The sequence below is a fragment of the Bufo bufo genome, chromosome 6 (assembly GCF_905171765.1).
Source record: "Bufo bufo chromosome 6, aBufBuf1.1, whole genome shotgun sequence".
NCBI classification, from domain to species: Eukaryota; Metazoa; Chordata; class Amphibia; order Anura; family Bufonidae; genus Bufo; species Bufo bufo.
The window spans coordinates 309,318,586-309,336,203 of NC_053394.1; the positions used below are offsets into that span (position 1 = coordinate 309,318,586).

General features: G+C 45.1%; 1 protein-coding gene across 2 annotated transcripts in view; it reads right to left on the reverse strand.

Moving 5' to 3' along the window:
• RIMS4 (regulating synaptic membrane exocytosis 4) overlaps positions 1-17,618 on the reverse strand; it is a 297,809-nt gene that overhangs the window by 263,046 nt on the left and 17,145 nt on the right. The window contains exon 2 of one of the 2 annotated variants that reach the window (XM_040436444.1): positions 14,947-14,952. The exons of the other annotated variant lie outside the window; for it this stretch is intronic. Coding sequence (XP_040292378.1) covers positions 14,947-14,952 — 6 coding nt within the window. The remainder of the gene's footprint in view (positions 1-14,946; positions 14,953-17,618) is intronic. 2 annotated transcript variants of the gene reach the window in all.

The window sequence follows — 17,618 nt, forward strand, 5'->3', positions numbered from 1 at the left end:
AACAGACCCAACAGTCATGCCATACATGCTGCTGATTCTCTGTAATTCAATCACTCATTGAAAGGGGCATGTTCAAAATAATAGCAGTGTGGAGTTCAATGAGTGAGGTCATTCATTCTTTGAAAAACAGGTGGCAATTATTGCCCTTATTTAAGGAAGGAAGGCAGCAAATGTTGTACATGCTGGTTACAGTGCATTTCTCTCTGAAATTCTGAGGAAAATGGGTCGTTCTAGACATTGCTCAGAAGAACAGCGTACCTTGATTAAAAAGTTGATTGGAGAGGCGGAAACTAATAAAGAAGTGCAGAAAATGATAGGCTGCTCAGCTAAAGTGATCGCAAATGCTTTAAAATGGCAAACAAATCCTGAAAAACGTGGAAGAAAGCGAAAAACTACCATTCGAATAGATAGAAGAATAGCCAAAATGGCAAGGACTCAGCCAACAATCAGCTCCAGGAAGATCAAAGAAGGTCTAAAGTTTCCTGTGAGTACTGTTACAATTAGAAGACGCCTATGTGAAGCCAAGCTATCTGTAAGAATTTTGTGGACTGATGAAAGTAAGATTGTTATTTTTGGGTCTAGTGGCCGGAGACAGTTTGTCAGACGACCCCCAATCACTGAATTCCAGCCACAGTACACTGTGAAATCAGTGAAGCATGGTGGCGCAAGCATCATGATATGGGGATGTTTCCCATACTACGGTGTTGGGCCTATTTATCGCATACCAGGGATCATGGATCAGTTTGAATACATCAGAATACTTGAAGAGGTCATGATGCCTTATGCTGAAGAAGAAATGCCCTTGAAATGGGTGTTCCAACAAGACAAAGACCCCAAACACACCAGTAAACGTGCAACATCTTGGTTCCAGACCAACAAGATTGACGTTATGGAGTGGCCAGCCCAATCCCCGGATCTTAATCCAATAGAAAACTTGGAGTGACATCAAAAATGCAGTTTCTGAGGCAAAACCAAGAAATAGAGAAGAACTGTGGAATGTGGTCCAATCATCCTGGGCTGGAATACCTGTTCACAAGTGCCAGAAGTTGGTTGACTCCATGCAACACAGAAGTACAGCAGTTCTCAGAAACAGTGGTTATACAACTAAATATTAGTGAAGTGATTCAAAGGAAAGCAAAATCTTCAAACATTTTTCAGTTTATATAGTGGATGTTTGAGTTTGTAAAGAAGAATACAAACACTGCTATTTTTTTGAAAAGTCTAATATTCACTTTTCGTCAATTTTTTTTTAGAGGAACAAAAAATGTGATATATTTTTCTTCATGTTATCATTTGGAATAGAATGTGTAGTGTTCTCAATGCATTTGTGTGTATGGAAAGAAAAGCTATTAGAAGGATTTTGAGCTTTATTCACTTTTCTAAACACACTGCTATTATTTTTAACACAACTGTATATGGTGATGTGCACTCACTCTTACAAAGAAATCATTGGCAGATTGTTATTATGCACTAAAGTCGTAGAAATATTAGTTTCCAACTGAGATTTTTTTTTTAAAGGCCAAATAATTGGATCTGTTCTGACGTTCAGTGACTGTACATGCACCAATGACCATGCTGACTGCTCTTAACAGGTCAACCTGACAGAATTGCCAAACTACCAGGAATCAAGTATGACTGCAGGATAAAACAAGGGGTTATCCAAATTCTAAAAGATCCCCCCAATGCACAGGCCCCTCGAATACATTATACATACCTGCTCCCCAGCACCTGTGTCGCTCCAGACCCCTGCACGGCCGTCGATGCATCTCCCCGTTGCACAGATCAAAACATCCAGCGAAGGTGGGGGGGTTGTTCTCGGGGGCAGCCAATGCAGGGATCTGGAGCAGCGCGGGTGCCAGGGAGAAGGTAAGTATAATCCATACAAGGGGTCCAGGCATCGGAGGAGATCTTTCAGAATTTGGATAACCCCTTAAACCATGGAACGAAAAGAACAGATTGGAGCATCACAACATCACCTAATAAGGTTTAAGTCCATCCATGAAAGGTAACCATCAAAGGGAGTAATCCTCATAGGAAAAAGTGGGTGCACGCAGTGTCGGGCCTTGGCTTAAGAGTCCCAAAGTTGAATCCACAAATGATCCACAGCACTCCTTGTAAATGGAGTGCTGCGGATCATTTGTGGATTCCCTTAGGCCTCATGCACACAACAATTTTTTTTTTCCGTTCCGTTTTTAAGTTCCGTATACGAAACCATTAATTTCAATGGGTCCGCAAAAAAAACGGAATGTACTCCGTATGCATTCCGTTTGCGTATTTCCGTTCTGTTCAAAGATAGAAAATGTCCTATTCTTGTCCGCATAACGGACAAGGATAGTACTGTTCTATCAGGGACCAGCTGTTCCGTTCCGCAAAAAAAACCGGAATGCACACGGACGTCATCCGTATTTTTGGCAGATCCGTTTTTTGCGGACCATAAAACACTGAAAAAGCCATACGGTCGTGTGCAATAGGCCTTAAACTATGGAGACACATAGGTTCTGCATAAGAGCATAATCACAGAGGGCAGGATATTTTTAAGACCAGATGAGTATTTTAGATACATAACATCAATCAAAAATATGGAAAAATATAGAAAAGGTTAGTATAATATTTAAATAATGGCTCATGAAATAGTACTCAGAGCTACGTGACAGGTAGAAATATTTTGGAGTCAAAATCCTATCCTCCCACCTCTTAGAGCAATGAGGCCTAACAGTATAAAGTTTGACTTTCTTTTTCCATGACCCATTTTGCAACATGTCACTTCACTGCCCCGATCAGTTCCACCTGGAGGTGGTCGGCTTCCTTTCTAGTATATAACACGTTATCAGAGGTCCTCCCAGCATGTATCCAAATGGTCACTAATGAGTCATTGCATATTCATGTATGTCTTACATGCATCTCATTACATGATATTCAAATACGCTGTTGTTGTCTGTTCATGTATTCAGATGCCATGTAATTAAGTGTGATCCCGTGAGATAAACTCACTGCAGCTTGCACTCTGAAAAGAAATAACCTGCAGGAAGTGGGATTTCTGCAAGATGATTACTAGTATCTTATATTTCTTTTGAGGATAATATTTGCCATTGTGTGGATTAAATGGATGAAAACAGAAGGGAAGATGATGTTTCTGTTCTCACAAAATGAAGCCGAAACAAGATGAAATGTCTACAGGAAACCTTCTTCAAATATTTGATGTGTTGAACTGTGTCTTTCGCAGGGGGTTCGAAGCTTAGGAATAGCTAGGAGCAAATAAAGAGGGTTGTGTCTGTCACCTTTTGGCCTCTTGTACACAACTGTGGTTTGGTTCCGGATTCGAGCCGCATTTTGTGCGGCCCGGGTGCAGACCCATTCACTTTAATGGGGCCGCAAAAGATGCGGACAGCACTCCGTGTGCTGTCCGCATCCGTTGCTCCGTTCCGTGGCCCCGCAAAAATGATAGATCATGTGCTATTCTTGTCCGTTTTGAGGACAAGAATAGGCATTTCTATAATGGGCCGTCTGTTCCGTTCCGCAAATTGCGGAAGGCACACGGACGGCATCCGTGTTTCGCGGTTATGCAATTTGTGGACCGCAAAACACGGCACGTTCGTGTGCAAGAGGCCTTTTTGACACTAATAAACCAGGACTCCACCCTTCCATATGACAATAGACAAAGAGTTTTTTTTTTATCTAATGGAGGCACAAGGTAAATCTCCTCTACCTAGATAAAAAGTGCAGCACAACAATAATGGAATATCCAAGTAGGCGGTACTCAGGTTTTCGGAAAACAAGGAAGAAGAGATGAGAAAGATGGGAAGAAGTAAGCCACCTTAGGAATATTTATTTCTGATAAATTGGATAATGCATCAATTCTCTATTTAGAGTAGAATTTCCAGGCTTATAGGAATGCACCGGGCTAAACAGTGTGTTATGCTAGCAAAGGGCCTGAGGGGTCATCCTCCTTTGAACTGAATCTCTACCTAAATGATTGCAGTTTATATAGTCTGTGCTCCAAGGCCCTTCATTCTTAGGGCGGCCCTCAGGTTCAAGTAAAAAAAAAATAATCACATTAACTGGGGAATAAACAGAACACTTACCTGGTGTCCTACGTTTCATTTTTTTTGTTGCAGATCTGGTAATTCTTGGACAGCGGTTCTCAGACTACCTGATACATATACAGTATCAGTAGCCCAAGATGCTTCCGACTTGTCCAGATTAGCCGCCACTGTTCACATGAGCAGTTCTTGTCAATCCAAGGGCAGCAAGAAGTGTCTTGGGCTACCAAATGCACAATATTTAACAGGTAGTCTTGAGAAGTGTTGCAGCCATCTTGGATGGCAGAAGAGGAGCCCGAAAACTGGCAGATCTGCAGCTAAAAAGATTAAAAAGTATCTTGGCTATCTCCATTGTGTGGTAATCTCAGTGTTTGAAATCCTGTAAATTATTATAATGGGCAAATGTCAGGCACATCACTAGTATATGATGAAAACATGCTTAGATTGTGGGGCTCCTGCTCTTCCAACAACGGTGTCAGCAGGGGCACTAAATTTACTGGACCCTGGATATGAAATATAACAATTGTTCCTCGTTATACAGTCCTGATCAAAAGTTTAAGACCACTTGAAAAATGGCAAAAAATTATATTTAGCTTGGCTGGATCTTAACAAGGTTCCAAGTAGAGCTTCAACATGCAACAAAAAGAAATGGGAGTGAGACAAAACATTTTTTGAGCATTCAATTTAATGAAAACAACGAATAAACTGAAACAGGCTGTTTTTAAGCTGATCAAAAGTTTAGGACCACACCTCCAAAAAAAAACTAAACCCCCCCAAAACAGATATCCAACTTCCAAACATGAACTCAGTAATGAGTAGCTCCGCCGTTATTGTTTATCACTTCTAAAATTCGTTTTGGCATGCTTGATGCAAGCGTTTCCATGAGGTGAGTGGGAACATTTTTCCAAGTGGTGAAGACGGCCGCACGAAGGCCATCTACTGTCCATTTTTGTAAACTTCCCTTGCCATCCATCCCCAAAGGTTCTCAATTGGATTTAGATCAGGGGAACACGCAGGATGGGCCAAAAGAGTGATGTTATTCTCCTGGAAGAAGTCCCTTGTCCTGTGGACATTGTGTACTGTAGCGTGGTCCTGTTGATAAACCCAGTCATTACCACACAGATGAGGGCCCTCAGTCATGAGGAATGCTCTCTGCAACATCTGGACACAGCCAGCGGCCGTTTGACGCCCCTGCACTTCCTGAAGCTCCATTGTTCCACTGAAGGAAAAAGCACCCCAGACCATTATGGCGCCCCCTCCACTGTGGCGCGTAGAAAACATCTCAGGTGGGATCTGCTTGTCATGCCAGTAACGTTGGAAACCATCAGGACCATCAAGGTTAAAATTTTTTTCATCAGAGAATAAAACTTTCTTCCACCTTTGAATGTCCCATTTTTGGTGCTCTTTTGCAAAGTTCAAATGAGCAGTTCTGTGGCGTTCAAGGAGACGAGGTCTTTGAAGACGTTTTTTGTTTTTGAAGCCCTTCAGACTCAGATGCCGTCTGATGGTTATGGGGCTGCAGTCAGCACCAGTAAGGCCCTAATTTGGGTCGAGGATCATCCAGTGTCTTGATGGACAGCCAATTGGATCCTCCGGCTCAGTGCTGATGAAATTTTTTTGGGTCTTCCACTTGACTTTTTTGTTCCATAACCCTCAGGATCATTTAAGAAATTCCAAATGACTGTTTTACTGCGTCCCACCTCAGCAGCGATGGCGTGCTGTGAGAGACCCTGCTTATGCAGTTCAACAAAAGTATAAAAATAGACTTTTATACTTTTACTTCTGGCCTAATTCTTCAAACAACCTTTCCACTGCACCGATGCCCAGGGAGCAACGGACTGACACACCATCTCATCAGGGCCACTACCACTCCCATCATCTGTACCGGTTCCTCAGGGGCTTGCTGCTTATATTGCTCCCATAGTTACACTTATATGCCTATTTGGATTAGCATTCTCCTTCATTAAATTTGCAATGCCATCATGAGAGGTTACATCCGCTGGGATCATCTTCTCAGGTCTTTATTCCCAACAATGTTACTTGACGTTTGGGAGAAAGTAGCTGTAATAATATAGCATGAGCTGAGAGTTATAAGAAATTCTGTAAAAATTGCTGAAAATACCCTTACTCTGATACCAGCATCTTTAGGCACATGGTAATTTATATGTATACATGTTCTTTAGTCCACAGCTGAGCATCAGCGGTACAAAAACAGGATTAGCTGTCAAGAAGAAATATATTTTATATATAAACCTTGTATATGGTGAAGTGTAACAGTATTTTTCATTCTGTCACAGCAATCAATGATCCTGACGTCTGCTGCCGTTTGAATGCACAGAGCATGTAAGCTTCCCTCAGCTTGACCGCATCAAAGAGCACGTAATATGTTGATGTGTCAGTTGTGTTAAAGGAACACTAAACCTAGAAATGAAGGATAAAAGTGAACAGGAGATAAACTTGCCATCAGCGTTTCTCAGTCTGCAGGTTTTTCACCACGTTTGTGAAACAAACCTGCAGAAATCTTGAACTTCCTCCTAATCCCTTCCTCCTGTATTCCTGATTCCATCTATTTGTGACTTGTAGATGGATGGAGAATATTTTTGTGTGTTTTTTAGAGCAGTGGGAGAGGACTCCTGCTGTAGTCAGATGCCTCGCAGCCAGACACAGGATCTGAGCTTAGAGAAAAATGGAGATGGTTGATATCCTCGGAAAAATATCGTTTTGTAGGCAATATGAGCCTTGCAGGATCAAAAGAAAAGGATGATATACTTTAAAGGGAGGATTATTTTTGCATGTATTCTCTACATATATGGGGTCCTTTATTAAACTGGTGTAAAGTAGAACTGGCTTACTTGTCCATAGCAACCAATCAGATTCCACCTTTCATTTTCCAAAATAGCTCTGGAAAATGAAAGGTGGAATCTGATTAGTTGCTATGGGCAACTAAGGGTACTTTCACACTTGCGTTGTTTGATTCCGGCAGGCAGTTCCGTTGCCTGAACTGCCTGCCTGATCAGGCAAACTGTATGCAAACGCATGTCATTTTTTCTGACTGATCAGGCATTTTTCAGACTGATCAGGATCCTGATTAGTCAGAAAAATGCCTGATCAGTCTGAAAAATGCATTGCAATACCGGATACGTTTTTCCGGTGTCATCAGGCAAAACGGATCCGGTATTATTTTTTTTCTCATTTTTAAAGGTCTGTGCATGCGCAGACCAGAAGGACGGATCCGGCATTCCAGTATTTTGAATGCCGACATTCCTATGGCATTCAGGCAAGTCTTCACTTTTTTTCGCTGGAGATAAAACCGTAGCATGCTACGGTTTTTTCTTTTGTCTGATCAGTCAAAATGACTGAACTGAAGACATCCTGATGCATCCTGAACGGATTACTCTCCATTCAGAATCCATGGGGATATGCCTGATCAGTTATTTTCCGTTATAGAGACCCTGTGATGGAACTCTATGCCGGAAAAGAAAAACGCTAATGTGAAAGTAGCCTTAGGCCTCTTTCACACTTGCGTTGTCCGGATCCGGCGTGTACTCCACTTGCCGGAATTACACTCCGGATCCGGAAAAACGCAAGTGTACTGAAAGCATTTGAAGACGGAACCGTCTTCCAAATGCTTTCAGTGTTACTATGGCACCCAGGACGCTATTAAAGTCCTGGTTGCCATAGTAGGAGCGGGGAGCGGGGGAGCGGTATACTTACAGTCCGTGCGGCTCCCGGGGCGCTCCAGAATGACGTCAGAGCGCCCCATGCGCATGGATGACGTGATCCATGCGATCACGTGATCCATGCGCTTGGGGCGCTCTGACGTCACTCTGGAGCGCCCGGGGAGCCGCACGGACGGTAAGTACACTGCTCCCCCGCTCCCCGCTACACTTACCATGGCTGTCAGGACTTTAGCGTCCCGGCAGCCATGGTAACCACTCTGAAAAAGCTAAATGTCGGCTCCGGCAATGCGCCGAAACGACGTTTAGCTTAAGGCCGGATCCGGATCAATGCCTTCCAATGGGCATTAATTCCGGATCCGGCCTTGCGGCAAGTGTTCCGGATTTTTGGCCGGAGCAAAAAGCGCAGCATGCTGCGGTATTTTCTCCGGCCAACAAACGTTCCGTACCGGAACTGAAGACATCCTGATGCATCCTGAACGGATTACTCTCCATTCAGAATGCATTAGGATAATCCTGATCAGTATTCTTCCGGCATAGAGTCCCGACGACGGAACTCTATGCCGGAAGACAATAACGCAGGTGTGAAAGAGCCCTTAGCCAGTTTTCCTTTACACCAGTTTTGATACATCTCCCCCAGTGAGTTAGAGAAGACCAGTTGTCTAACTGATCAGCTATGGAGAAAAATCACAAAAAAAGAGAAAAAAAGTACACAATACAGACTTGTATATGGTTGATTTTCAACCTATGCTCCTATCCATTGGTAGAAAACATGTACATACCGAGCAGCATGTAGATATGTATTTTGTGGCTGGACAAACATCTGGCTGACAACTAAGGTTATGATAAGTCTAGCAAAAGAAGTCACTGTCTCAGCGATGACATCACTTTCTATCTCAGTGGCCATGGAGGCTCTCGTCCTCTAATAGAACTACATTAAGTGGCGTGCTCACAGACTAAAATTCAAATAGAGGTCTTGTGAAAAACAGATTTAGATGACACCTCCTATGTACCAAAAAGTAATTACGCGGAAGGTGGACACATGCTTGAACTACACATCAAAGGTTGATAAGTAGAAAGAAAAGGCGGTAATATGTAGGTATGGTATAATATTACATGGTGCTGATTCATATGTTCATGCCACTATTTCCCACACCTCTATTAAGAGATATGCCCTTGTTGTCAGGGGCAGGCTGGGAATATAAAGTAGCCCTGGAAAAAACTAAAAGTAGCTCCATGTTGTAGGTGGGTCCAAACTGACATAAGGCAGGGCCAACACAAGTAGCCTCAGGATGGCAATACAGTTGAATTCAGGAGCTAGGATAGCACCTGTAGCAGCTGGCCAGGTACATAAGTAATTAACACTTCCAGTGTTAACTCTGGGAGCGTTATATCATTACCTACCTGGCTGGTGGCCATGAGAAGGCTCAAGCAATCTCAATGGCATCTGCCCACTTGAAAAGTTCCCTATAGGGTCTATGCCCAGTCTGCCCTTGGTTGTTGTTAATACAACCTCATTAATGCACTTTGTCAGATACAATATATATGCTTTTGCCTAAATTTTGTAGAGAAACACCCTACACTCACATCCCAGTTAAATTCTTCTGCATCTGATGGCGCAGATGAGGAGAAAATGTGGAAATTAACCCAAGCAGATCCTGAATTAGTATGCACACCAATGCTAGCAATTCATCTGATTCATGACTCGGAACTGCGCTATGAAACACTAAAGTGTCTGTGACCCACCTGATAGGTTATGCATTTTGTACCCGGGCTCATCCCATATGTGTTGGAGGGGATGTGGGGGAAGGGGAACTTTATACCATATTCTCTGGTCCTGCCCTGTGATCACTTCAATATGGAAAGATAGCTATAATCTACTAACCTCTGTTACAGGTAAAACACTCTCCCCTACACCTGGCTTAGCTCTGCTTTTCCATAACATAGCAGATTACCCAGTATCTGTCCGTTATATTATGGCGCATGTCTTACTATCCACCAAATTAGTACTCACCCGCTACTGGAAATTTCCAAACATTCCGAACTTCCAGGAGGTTGTGGACCTAATAAATAATACCTGCGCTTATGAAAAGATGATAGCGTATAAAAACCTTTCTCATTCTGACTTCTTAACCAAGTGGAAAGCGTGGTTTGCCTCCCCGTACGCGACCACCCTTAGTAAATAAAGGTCAACCCGGCGTACTATATGAATACTCTGATACCAAAATCAGTCAGCCCGATAGATGTACCTACAGTTTTTTCTGCTGTAACATTGCACTGTGTACAGATTTACTGTTGTTGATTTTCTTTCTGTGTCTTTGTATAATCAAAACTTCAATAAAAAACTATTTGCTCTAAAGTGTCTGTGACCATTCACATTGGCTCAGATTTACTATTGACTGAACGTTTGTATTATGTCTTTGTATTATGTATTTTGGTGCAAAACAGTGCATCTAGAGCAGTGGTTCTCAACCTTTCTAAAGCCGTGACCCCTTAATACAGTTCCTCATGTTGTGGTGACCCCCAACCATTACATTTTTTTCCTTGCTACGTCATAACTAATTTTGCTACTGTTATGAATTGTAATGTAAATATCTGATATGCAGGATGTATTTTTATTGCTACAAATTGAACATAATTAAAGCAGAGTAATTAATCACAAAGACATCCACAGATCCCCCCCTAAACAGTGCCATCCACAGATCCCCCCTAAACAGTGCCATCCACAGATCCCCCTCCCCTAAACAGTGCCATCCACAGATCCCCCCTAAACAGTGCCATCCACAGATCCCCCTCCCCTAAACAGTGCCATCCACAGATCCCCCTCCCCTAAACAGTGCCATCCACAGATCTCCACCCTAAACAGTGCCATCCACAGATCCCCCTCCCCTAAACAGTGCCATCCACAGATCCCCCTCCCCTAAACAGTGCCATCCACAGATCCCCCTCCCCTAAACAGTGCCATCCACAGCTCTCCACCCTAAACAGTGCCATCCACAGATCCCCCCTCCCCTAAACAGTGCCATCCACAGATCCCCCCTCCCCTAAACAGTGCCATCCACAGATCCCCCCTCCCCTAAACAGTGCCATCCACAGATCCCCCTCCCCTAAACAGTGCCATCCACAGATCTCCACCCTAAACAGTGCCATCCACAGATCCCCCTCCCCTAAACAGTGCCATCCACAGATCCCCCTCCCCTAAACAGTGCCATCCACAGATCTCCACCCTAAACAGTGCCATCCACAGATCCCCCCTCCCCTAAACAGTGCCATCCACAGATCTCCCCCCTAAACAGTGCCATCCACAGATCCCCCCTAAACAGTGCCATCCACAGATCCCCCCTCCCCTAAACAGTGCCATGATGGCACTGTTTAGGGGAGGGGGGATCTGTGGATGGCACTGTTTAGGGGGGGATCTGTGGATGGCAGTGTTTAGGGGGGGATCTGTGGATGGCACTGTTTAGGGTGGAGATCTGTGGATGGCACTGTTTAGGGGAGGGGGGATCTGTGGATGGCACTATAGGCGGATCTGTGGATGGCACTGCCATCCACAGATCCCCCTACAGTGCCATCCACAGATCTCCCTCCCCGACGCTCACAGCAGTATATTTATAAACTAATCAGTAACTACTTTAACTTTAATCATTGCTCATTGCTGAGCTCTTTACTTGGATTATAATTTATTTGGATATGGGATATCTTACTTTGTCTTAGCTCCGGTAATAGCAGGCAGTGCGGGGGGCGGCGCTCACTCACTGACGTCAAGCGCCTGCGCCGCCCCCTGCACTGCCTGCTATTACCGGAGCTAAGACAAAGTAAGATATCCCATATCCAAATAAATTATAATCCAAGTAAAGAGCTCATCAATGAGAAATGATTAAAGTTAAAGTAGTTACTGATTAGTTTATAAATATACTGCTGTGAGCGTCGGGGAGGGAGATCTGTGGATGGCACTGTAGGGGGATCTGTGGATGGCAGTGCCATCCACAGATCCACCTATAGTGCCATCCACAGATCCCCCCTCCCCTAAACAGTGCCATCCACAGATCTCCACCCTAAACAGTGCTATTACCGAAGTGAGTGAGCGCCGCCCCCCGCACTGCCTGCTATTACCGGAGCTAAGACAAAGTAAGATATCCCATATCCAAATAAATTATAATCCAAGTAAAGAGCTCAGCAATGAGCAATGATTAAAGTTAAAGTAGTTACTGATTAGTTTATAAATATACTGCTGTGAGCCGCGTGGCCCTGTATATTCTATCCCCCAGGCAAGCGTCCCTGTCACCATGGGAACGCCTGGGGATTAGAATATACCATCGGATTTGAGTTTTTACGATCTCACTGAGCTCGTAAAACTCAGATCCGATGGTATATTCTAACCCCCAGGCAAGCGTCCCCGTCACCATGGGAACGCCTGGGGGTTAGAATATACCATCGGATCTTCTGAGTTACTCAGCCGCAAAACAAGCACCGGCTCTGCTTGGCCCCGGGCCAGCTCGGGGCCCCAACCAGCTCGGGGCCCCAAGCAATTGCTTGTTTTGCCTGTCTGTTAGCGACGGGCCTGGACCCACAATAGGAAGCCTCAGACGACCCCCCGGAAAGGGCCGATCGACCCCCAAAGGGGTCGCGACCCCTAGGTTATGAACCGCTGATCTAGAGGGGAAATGTATCATTCCCCTCATGCCTCTTTTTGGCATAGAAAAGTTGCAACTTTTCTAGTCACAATTAGCATTATATACCGCCCTACAAAAAGGGTGTGTGGTGGTGGAGCGAAGGCATTGCTAGAGGGGGGTCATAGGCCCCTGCTAATTAATTTTTATTTGCACCTGAAACTGGTGTGAATAATGACTGAAATATACGGCAGCTAGGAGCACTCTGGGGCACAGAGAGCTGGAGAAGGCAGGTAATTTATAACAAGGCTTGCACTTTGTCATAAATTACATGTCCACTATGGCAGACCCTATCAAGACTGACGTAGCACATGCTGGCCTTGATAGATCAGAGCCTTAGTGTTTTTTAGCCATACTCAACAAAGGGTGTATCTTAGTTGGAAATGGGCATTGTTTCTCTGAAAATGGGGCATGTCCTATAATGCACTAAAATGTCTGCCTTAAATAGGTTCTCCAGGCATTTAATATTGATGACCTATCCTGAGGATAGTGCAATCAGGATAATTAGAAGCAGCACACTACGGTATCTTAGAGCAATTGAGGAACGCAGCAGCTGTATCAAACACCACGGATTCCACGTGGTCATGGAACAATTGAAGAAAAGAAGGTGTTACAGCAGCATCTCCAATGATCCCCTTTATGGGTACTTCAAAGCATATGTGCAACCAGACAATGCAACGTTTCGGCTGTCCTCAGCCTTTGTCAAGCATACAATACAAATCAATTAATTCCACATATAAATAGTAAAACACATATACCGCCCCCCAACAGTCCACTACAATCATCAATGTGTGGGTAGATACCTTCTGTCCAAAAGACTATCCCATTGGGCAGAAATCTCGATGCTTACTTTGCATAGTTAATGATTGCACCTATGATATTACCTCAAAGAAGTTATCATGGCGGAAGGAGATCGTTGGAGATGCTGCTGTAACACCTTCTTTTCTTCAATTGTTCCATGACCACATGGGATCCGTGGTGTTTGATACAGTGTTGGCTGTCGAACCCCCACCAAATTTACTATTGATGACCTATCCTGAGGTTAGGGAATCAATGTTAAAAGCCCGGTGAACACCTTTAACCACGTAACAGTTTTGCCTGATCTCTGCTTGGGCAGCAGGGGGAGTGGGGTGGTCTGCTTTTTCTTGGGATTGGTAGTGTCACGGCAGGGAGTGGGGGAAACCCCCCCACCGTGCGGTGTCAGAGGGTAAAGGGGATCAGCCTGGCCAAAAGGAGAAATAAGGGAGCAGGTCACCTCCTACCGCGTCCCTAATCCTCTCCCTGACTCCTCACTGTATGAGCGGACCCCTATGGTAGGACGACTCATACTCCGGATTCCTAGAAACCCTAAGTCGCCCCTGGTAATCCCTCACATAGGAGCAGGGGAGAGACAACCTGTTTATCCCAGTAATGGAGGAACATGAGTCTCTATCTGAGGCCTAGCTGCAAGGAGAGGGGAACACATACAGCTATAGAGATGGCAGGTAAGCGAGACCAGTAACACACTTACCTGCCACAGACACACTGACTGGAACCCGTGCACAAGTGCTGGTGTCCACACCAACATTAAAAGGACACAACACACACCACAAACCACACAGGAACCCAGGACACCCATAGCTGCAATAAACGTGAGACACCAAAAAAACATCTAGCATCTATGACCACAAGGGTGGCCCTCACTGGACAGATGGAATATGAAGACCAGGAGGATAGCTCCAGCATACACCATGGCTGGAGTACCCCCCAGCTTCAGGCATCCAGCAGAGGCTAAATAGCCCAAGCAGCCACACCCACACACACATAAACCCAGTGTTAACAAAACACTAGGAAGGGAGTTAACCCTTCCAACACCAGACAAGGGAAGGAAGCCACTTAAAGGGGAAGTGCACACACAAGCATAGGAAGCTACACGTTGCCGCCGGCAACAGCATGCGTGGCAACCATGTCACGGCAATCACCCAGAAGGCCGAGACACTGCCACCGCATGCTCTAAGCAACAGTGTCACAGCACACACCATAGGCCGTGACAGGTAGCAGCTAGAGATATAGACCTGGTCTTGTTTATAAAAAACTGACATTCCAAGGTTTCAAACAAGTCCAGAATCTGCACTACATTGGGAGATATAGCTGTTAGAAATCGGGTCAGTAGTGAAAGCAGTGAAACCTGCTTTTACTTTCACTTTTCACTGCCAACCCGATTTCTTACAGCTATATCTTCTAATAGAGTGCAGTTCTTGGAGGGGTGCAACCTTACCCTTGGGGCATACCCTGGACTTTGGAGTCTCCTGCCTGGCGGTGGCTGGGGTGCCCTTGTTGTTGAATGAATAGGTAGTCATAGGCGTGCGCACGGGGTGTGCCGGGTGTGCCTGGGCACACCCTAATCAAGCCGACTTGAGGTTTACAATGTGCGGCACTGCAGGCAGCAGAGCAATACAGCTGATGCCTGAAATCTCCAATAACAGAGCTCTGTACATTACAGAGCTCTATTATAAGGGAGGAGGCTGCTGATTGGCCAGTATCAGCTGGCTGCTGTGCCATTGGCTGATCCTCTCACACCTCCTTCTCTCGGGAGCTGAACACAGCAGCAGTAACTTTCCTTTTCAGATATTATGAAGACAGGAAGCGCGCCGCCCCTGCTGCTGGTGAAGTGCCAGGGACAGCATAGGAATGGAGCCATCACCATGTGCCCAGGTGAAGTGCCCTGCAGGCTTCTAACTACTGCTGGGTGGGAGCTCCATGTGGAGCTTTATGAATGGAAAAACTAATAGCCAAGACAGAGGCTAAAAAAAACCCTGCTTCTGACCCTTATGTTAAAACATAACTTTCATTTGATTGCTCTGATACCTAATGGAATAAAATCATTTTAAAAAGCTGCTGTTTCTCTAGATGACCTTATAGTAGTGGTAATAGAGTCTCAGGGGTCTATACAAGCAGCTACACTATTTTTATAGACCTTTGAGACTCTATTAACACTACTATTAACATAAGGTCATCTAGAGAAGAAGCAGGTTTTTTTAATTCTTTTTTTTTTTTTTCCGTTTAGGTGTTAGAGCAATCTAATGAAAGTTATGGTTGAACACCTAAAGGAATTTTTTTTTTTTTAAAAACCTACTGTTTCTTTAGATGACCTTATGTTGATAGTAGTGTTAATAGAGTCTCAAAGGTTTGCAAAAATAGTGTAGCTGCTTTTATAGACCCTTGAGACTCTATTACCACTACTATCAACATAAGGTCATCTAGAGAAACAGCAGCTTTTTAAAAAAAATATTTTTTCCTTTAGGTATTAGAGCAATCAAATGAAAGTTATGTTTTAACATAAGGGTCAGAAACAGGGTTTTGTTTAGCCTCTTGGTTATTAGTTTTTCTATGTAAGTTCTCTGGATCAATGAGATTTTTCCCCTGTATGGTTTATATATGGAGAGCAATGTCCAGTGATAACAGAGAGGACTATACTGTATATTGTACGGGATGGTGCAGGGGTTATACTGTATTGTACGGGATGGTGCAGGGGTTTGTATGCTCTTTGATGTGACAATTATCTTAGGTTTTCCTATCGCCCACCTTTGATGGCGCTGTGCCCAGCTCTGAGCCGATCCCGCTCAGCAGCTGCCAAGGCTTAGAGGAAACACTGGTTCTGTCACCCCCGTGCTGCACTTTTTCACCCCATAAGATGCATTTTTATTGCCCCTGCGTCTTATGGGGCGAATACTAATCAAGTTATTAGTACCAGAGGGCCAGGAAGCGCTATATTCACCTCTTCCTGGTCCTCATGCGCTCCACTGTGAAGGCTGAGCACAGTGTGAGGCCGCGCTGTGACCTCACACTGTGCGTGCTCACACAGCATACTGTACAAGAGGATTACCGAGCACGAGCACTGAGGAGCGGCAGCGTCCGGAGCAGGAAAGTGTTTGTTTTTTGGGGTGCTGATATGAGGCACTGGGGGCTGATATGAGGCACTGGGGCTCTTATCTGAGGTCTGATTGGGGGTCATTCACATTGGGGTCTGATCTGAGGTCTTATTGGGGTCTTATTGACATTGGGGGTCTGATTGGTGGTCTGACCTGAGGTGTAATGATTTTTTTTTTTCTTATTGTCCCTCTCTAAAACCTTATAGGGCGAATAGAGCGTCTTATAGGGCGAAAAATACGGTAAGTTTAAAAATGATTTCTTCTCCCTTCATTATATTGATAGTGCAGGTCTGTATGTATACAGAGTGTATTTGTGTATATATATGTGTGTGTATATAATATATATATATATACATACATACATACATACACAGGTGCGTGCGCTGCGTCTGTGTTTGTGCTTTAGGGTGCACACCCTAATGCAATAGGCTGCGCACGCCTATGTAGGTAGTAGGGTGCAAGGTAGCAGAGCAGGTGACAGGATCGCATGTGGGGATCAATGATCAGGCTGGATTGATTAACCCCTTAAGGACACATGACGTACCGGTACGGCATGTTTCCCGAGTCCTTAAGGACACATGACGTACCGGTACGTCATGGCTTTAAATAGCGATGCCGGCGCCGCGGGGGTTAATCGGAACGGGATGCCGGCTGAAATCATTCAGCCGGCATCCTGTAACAATGCAGGGGGGGGTCATTTGACCCCCCCGCATCGACGATCGCAGAAAACCGCAGGTCAATTCAGACCTGCGGTTTTCTGCGTTTCCGGTCCATTCGGGTGTCCTGTGACCCGATGAACCGGAAAAAGACTGCGATCGGTGGCGTAATTATACACCACCTATCGCAGTCCGAGGATTTGGAGAGGCGGTGCTGGCCCTGGTGCTGAATGCCGCTGTCCAGGGTGCTGATTGGTGCAGGGGAGAGAGGCGCGAGATTCAAACTTCCTGCGCTCCTCTCTCCCCTCCTCTTCCTGTCCAGCACCCTGATCGTGCAACATCACCCTCCTGCACCCATCGCCACCCAGGTAGGTTAGGGTCAGTGAGGGAGAGGCACCGTTAGGCAGGGAAAGAAGGGAAAAGTTAGAAAAAAAAAAAAAAAAAAAGCACATTTATTCTAAACTTTTTTGTTTCAGCTTTCAGACCCCAGACCCCCCCTGCCACTTGCCCCCCCGCACCCCCCCCCCCCCCCCCCCCCCCCCACCCCCCCCCCCCCCCCCCACCAGCCCCCCCCCTCCACCCACCAACCCCCCCCCCCCCCCCACCAGACCCTTCCCCCACCACCACTTTTTTTTTTTTCTGCGCGCGCTGACTGTCCGGCACT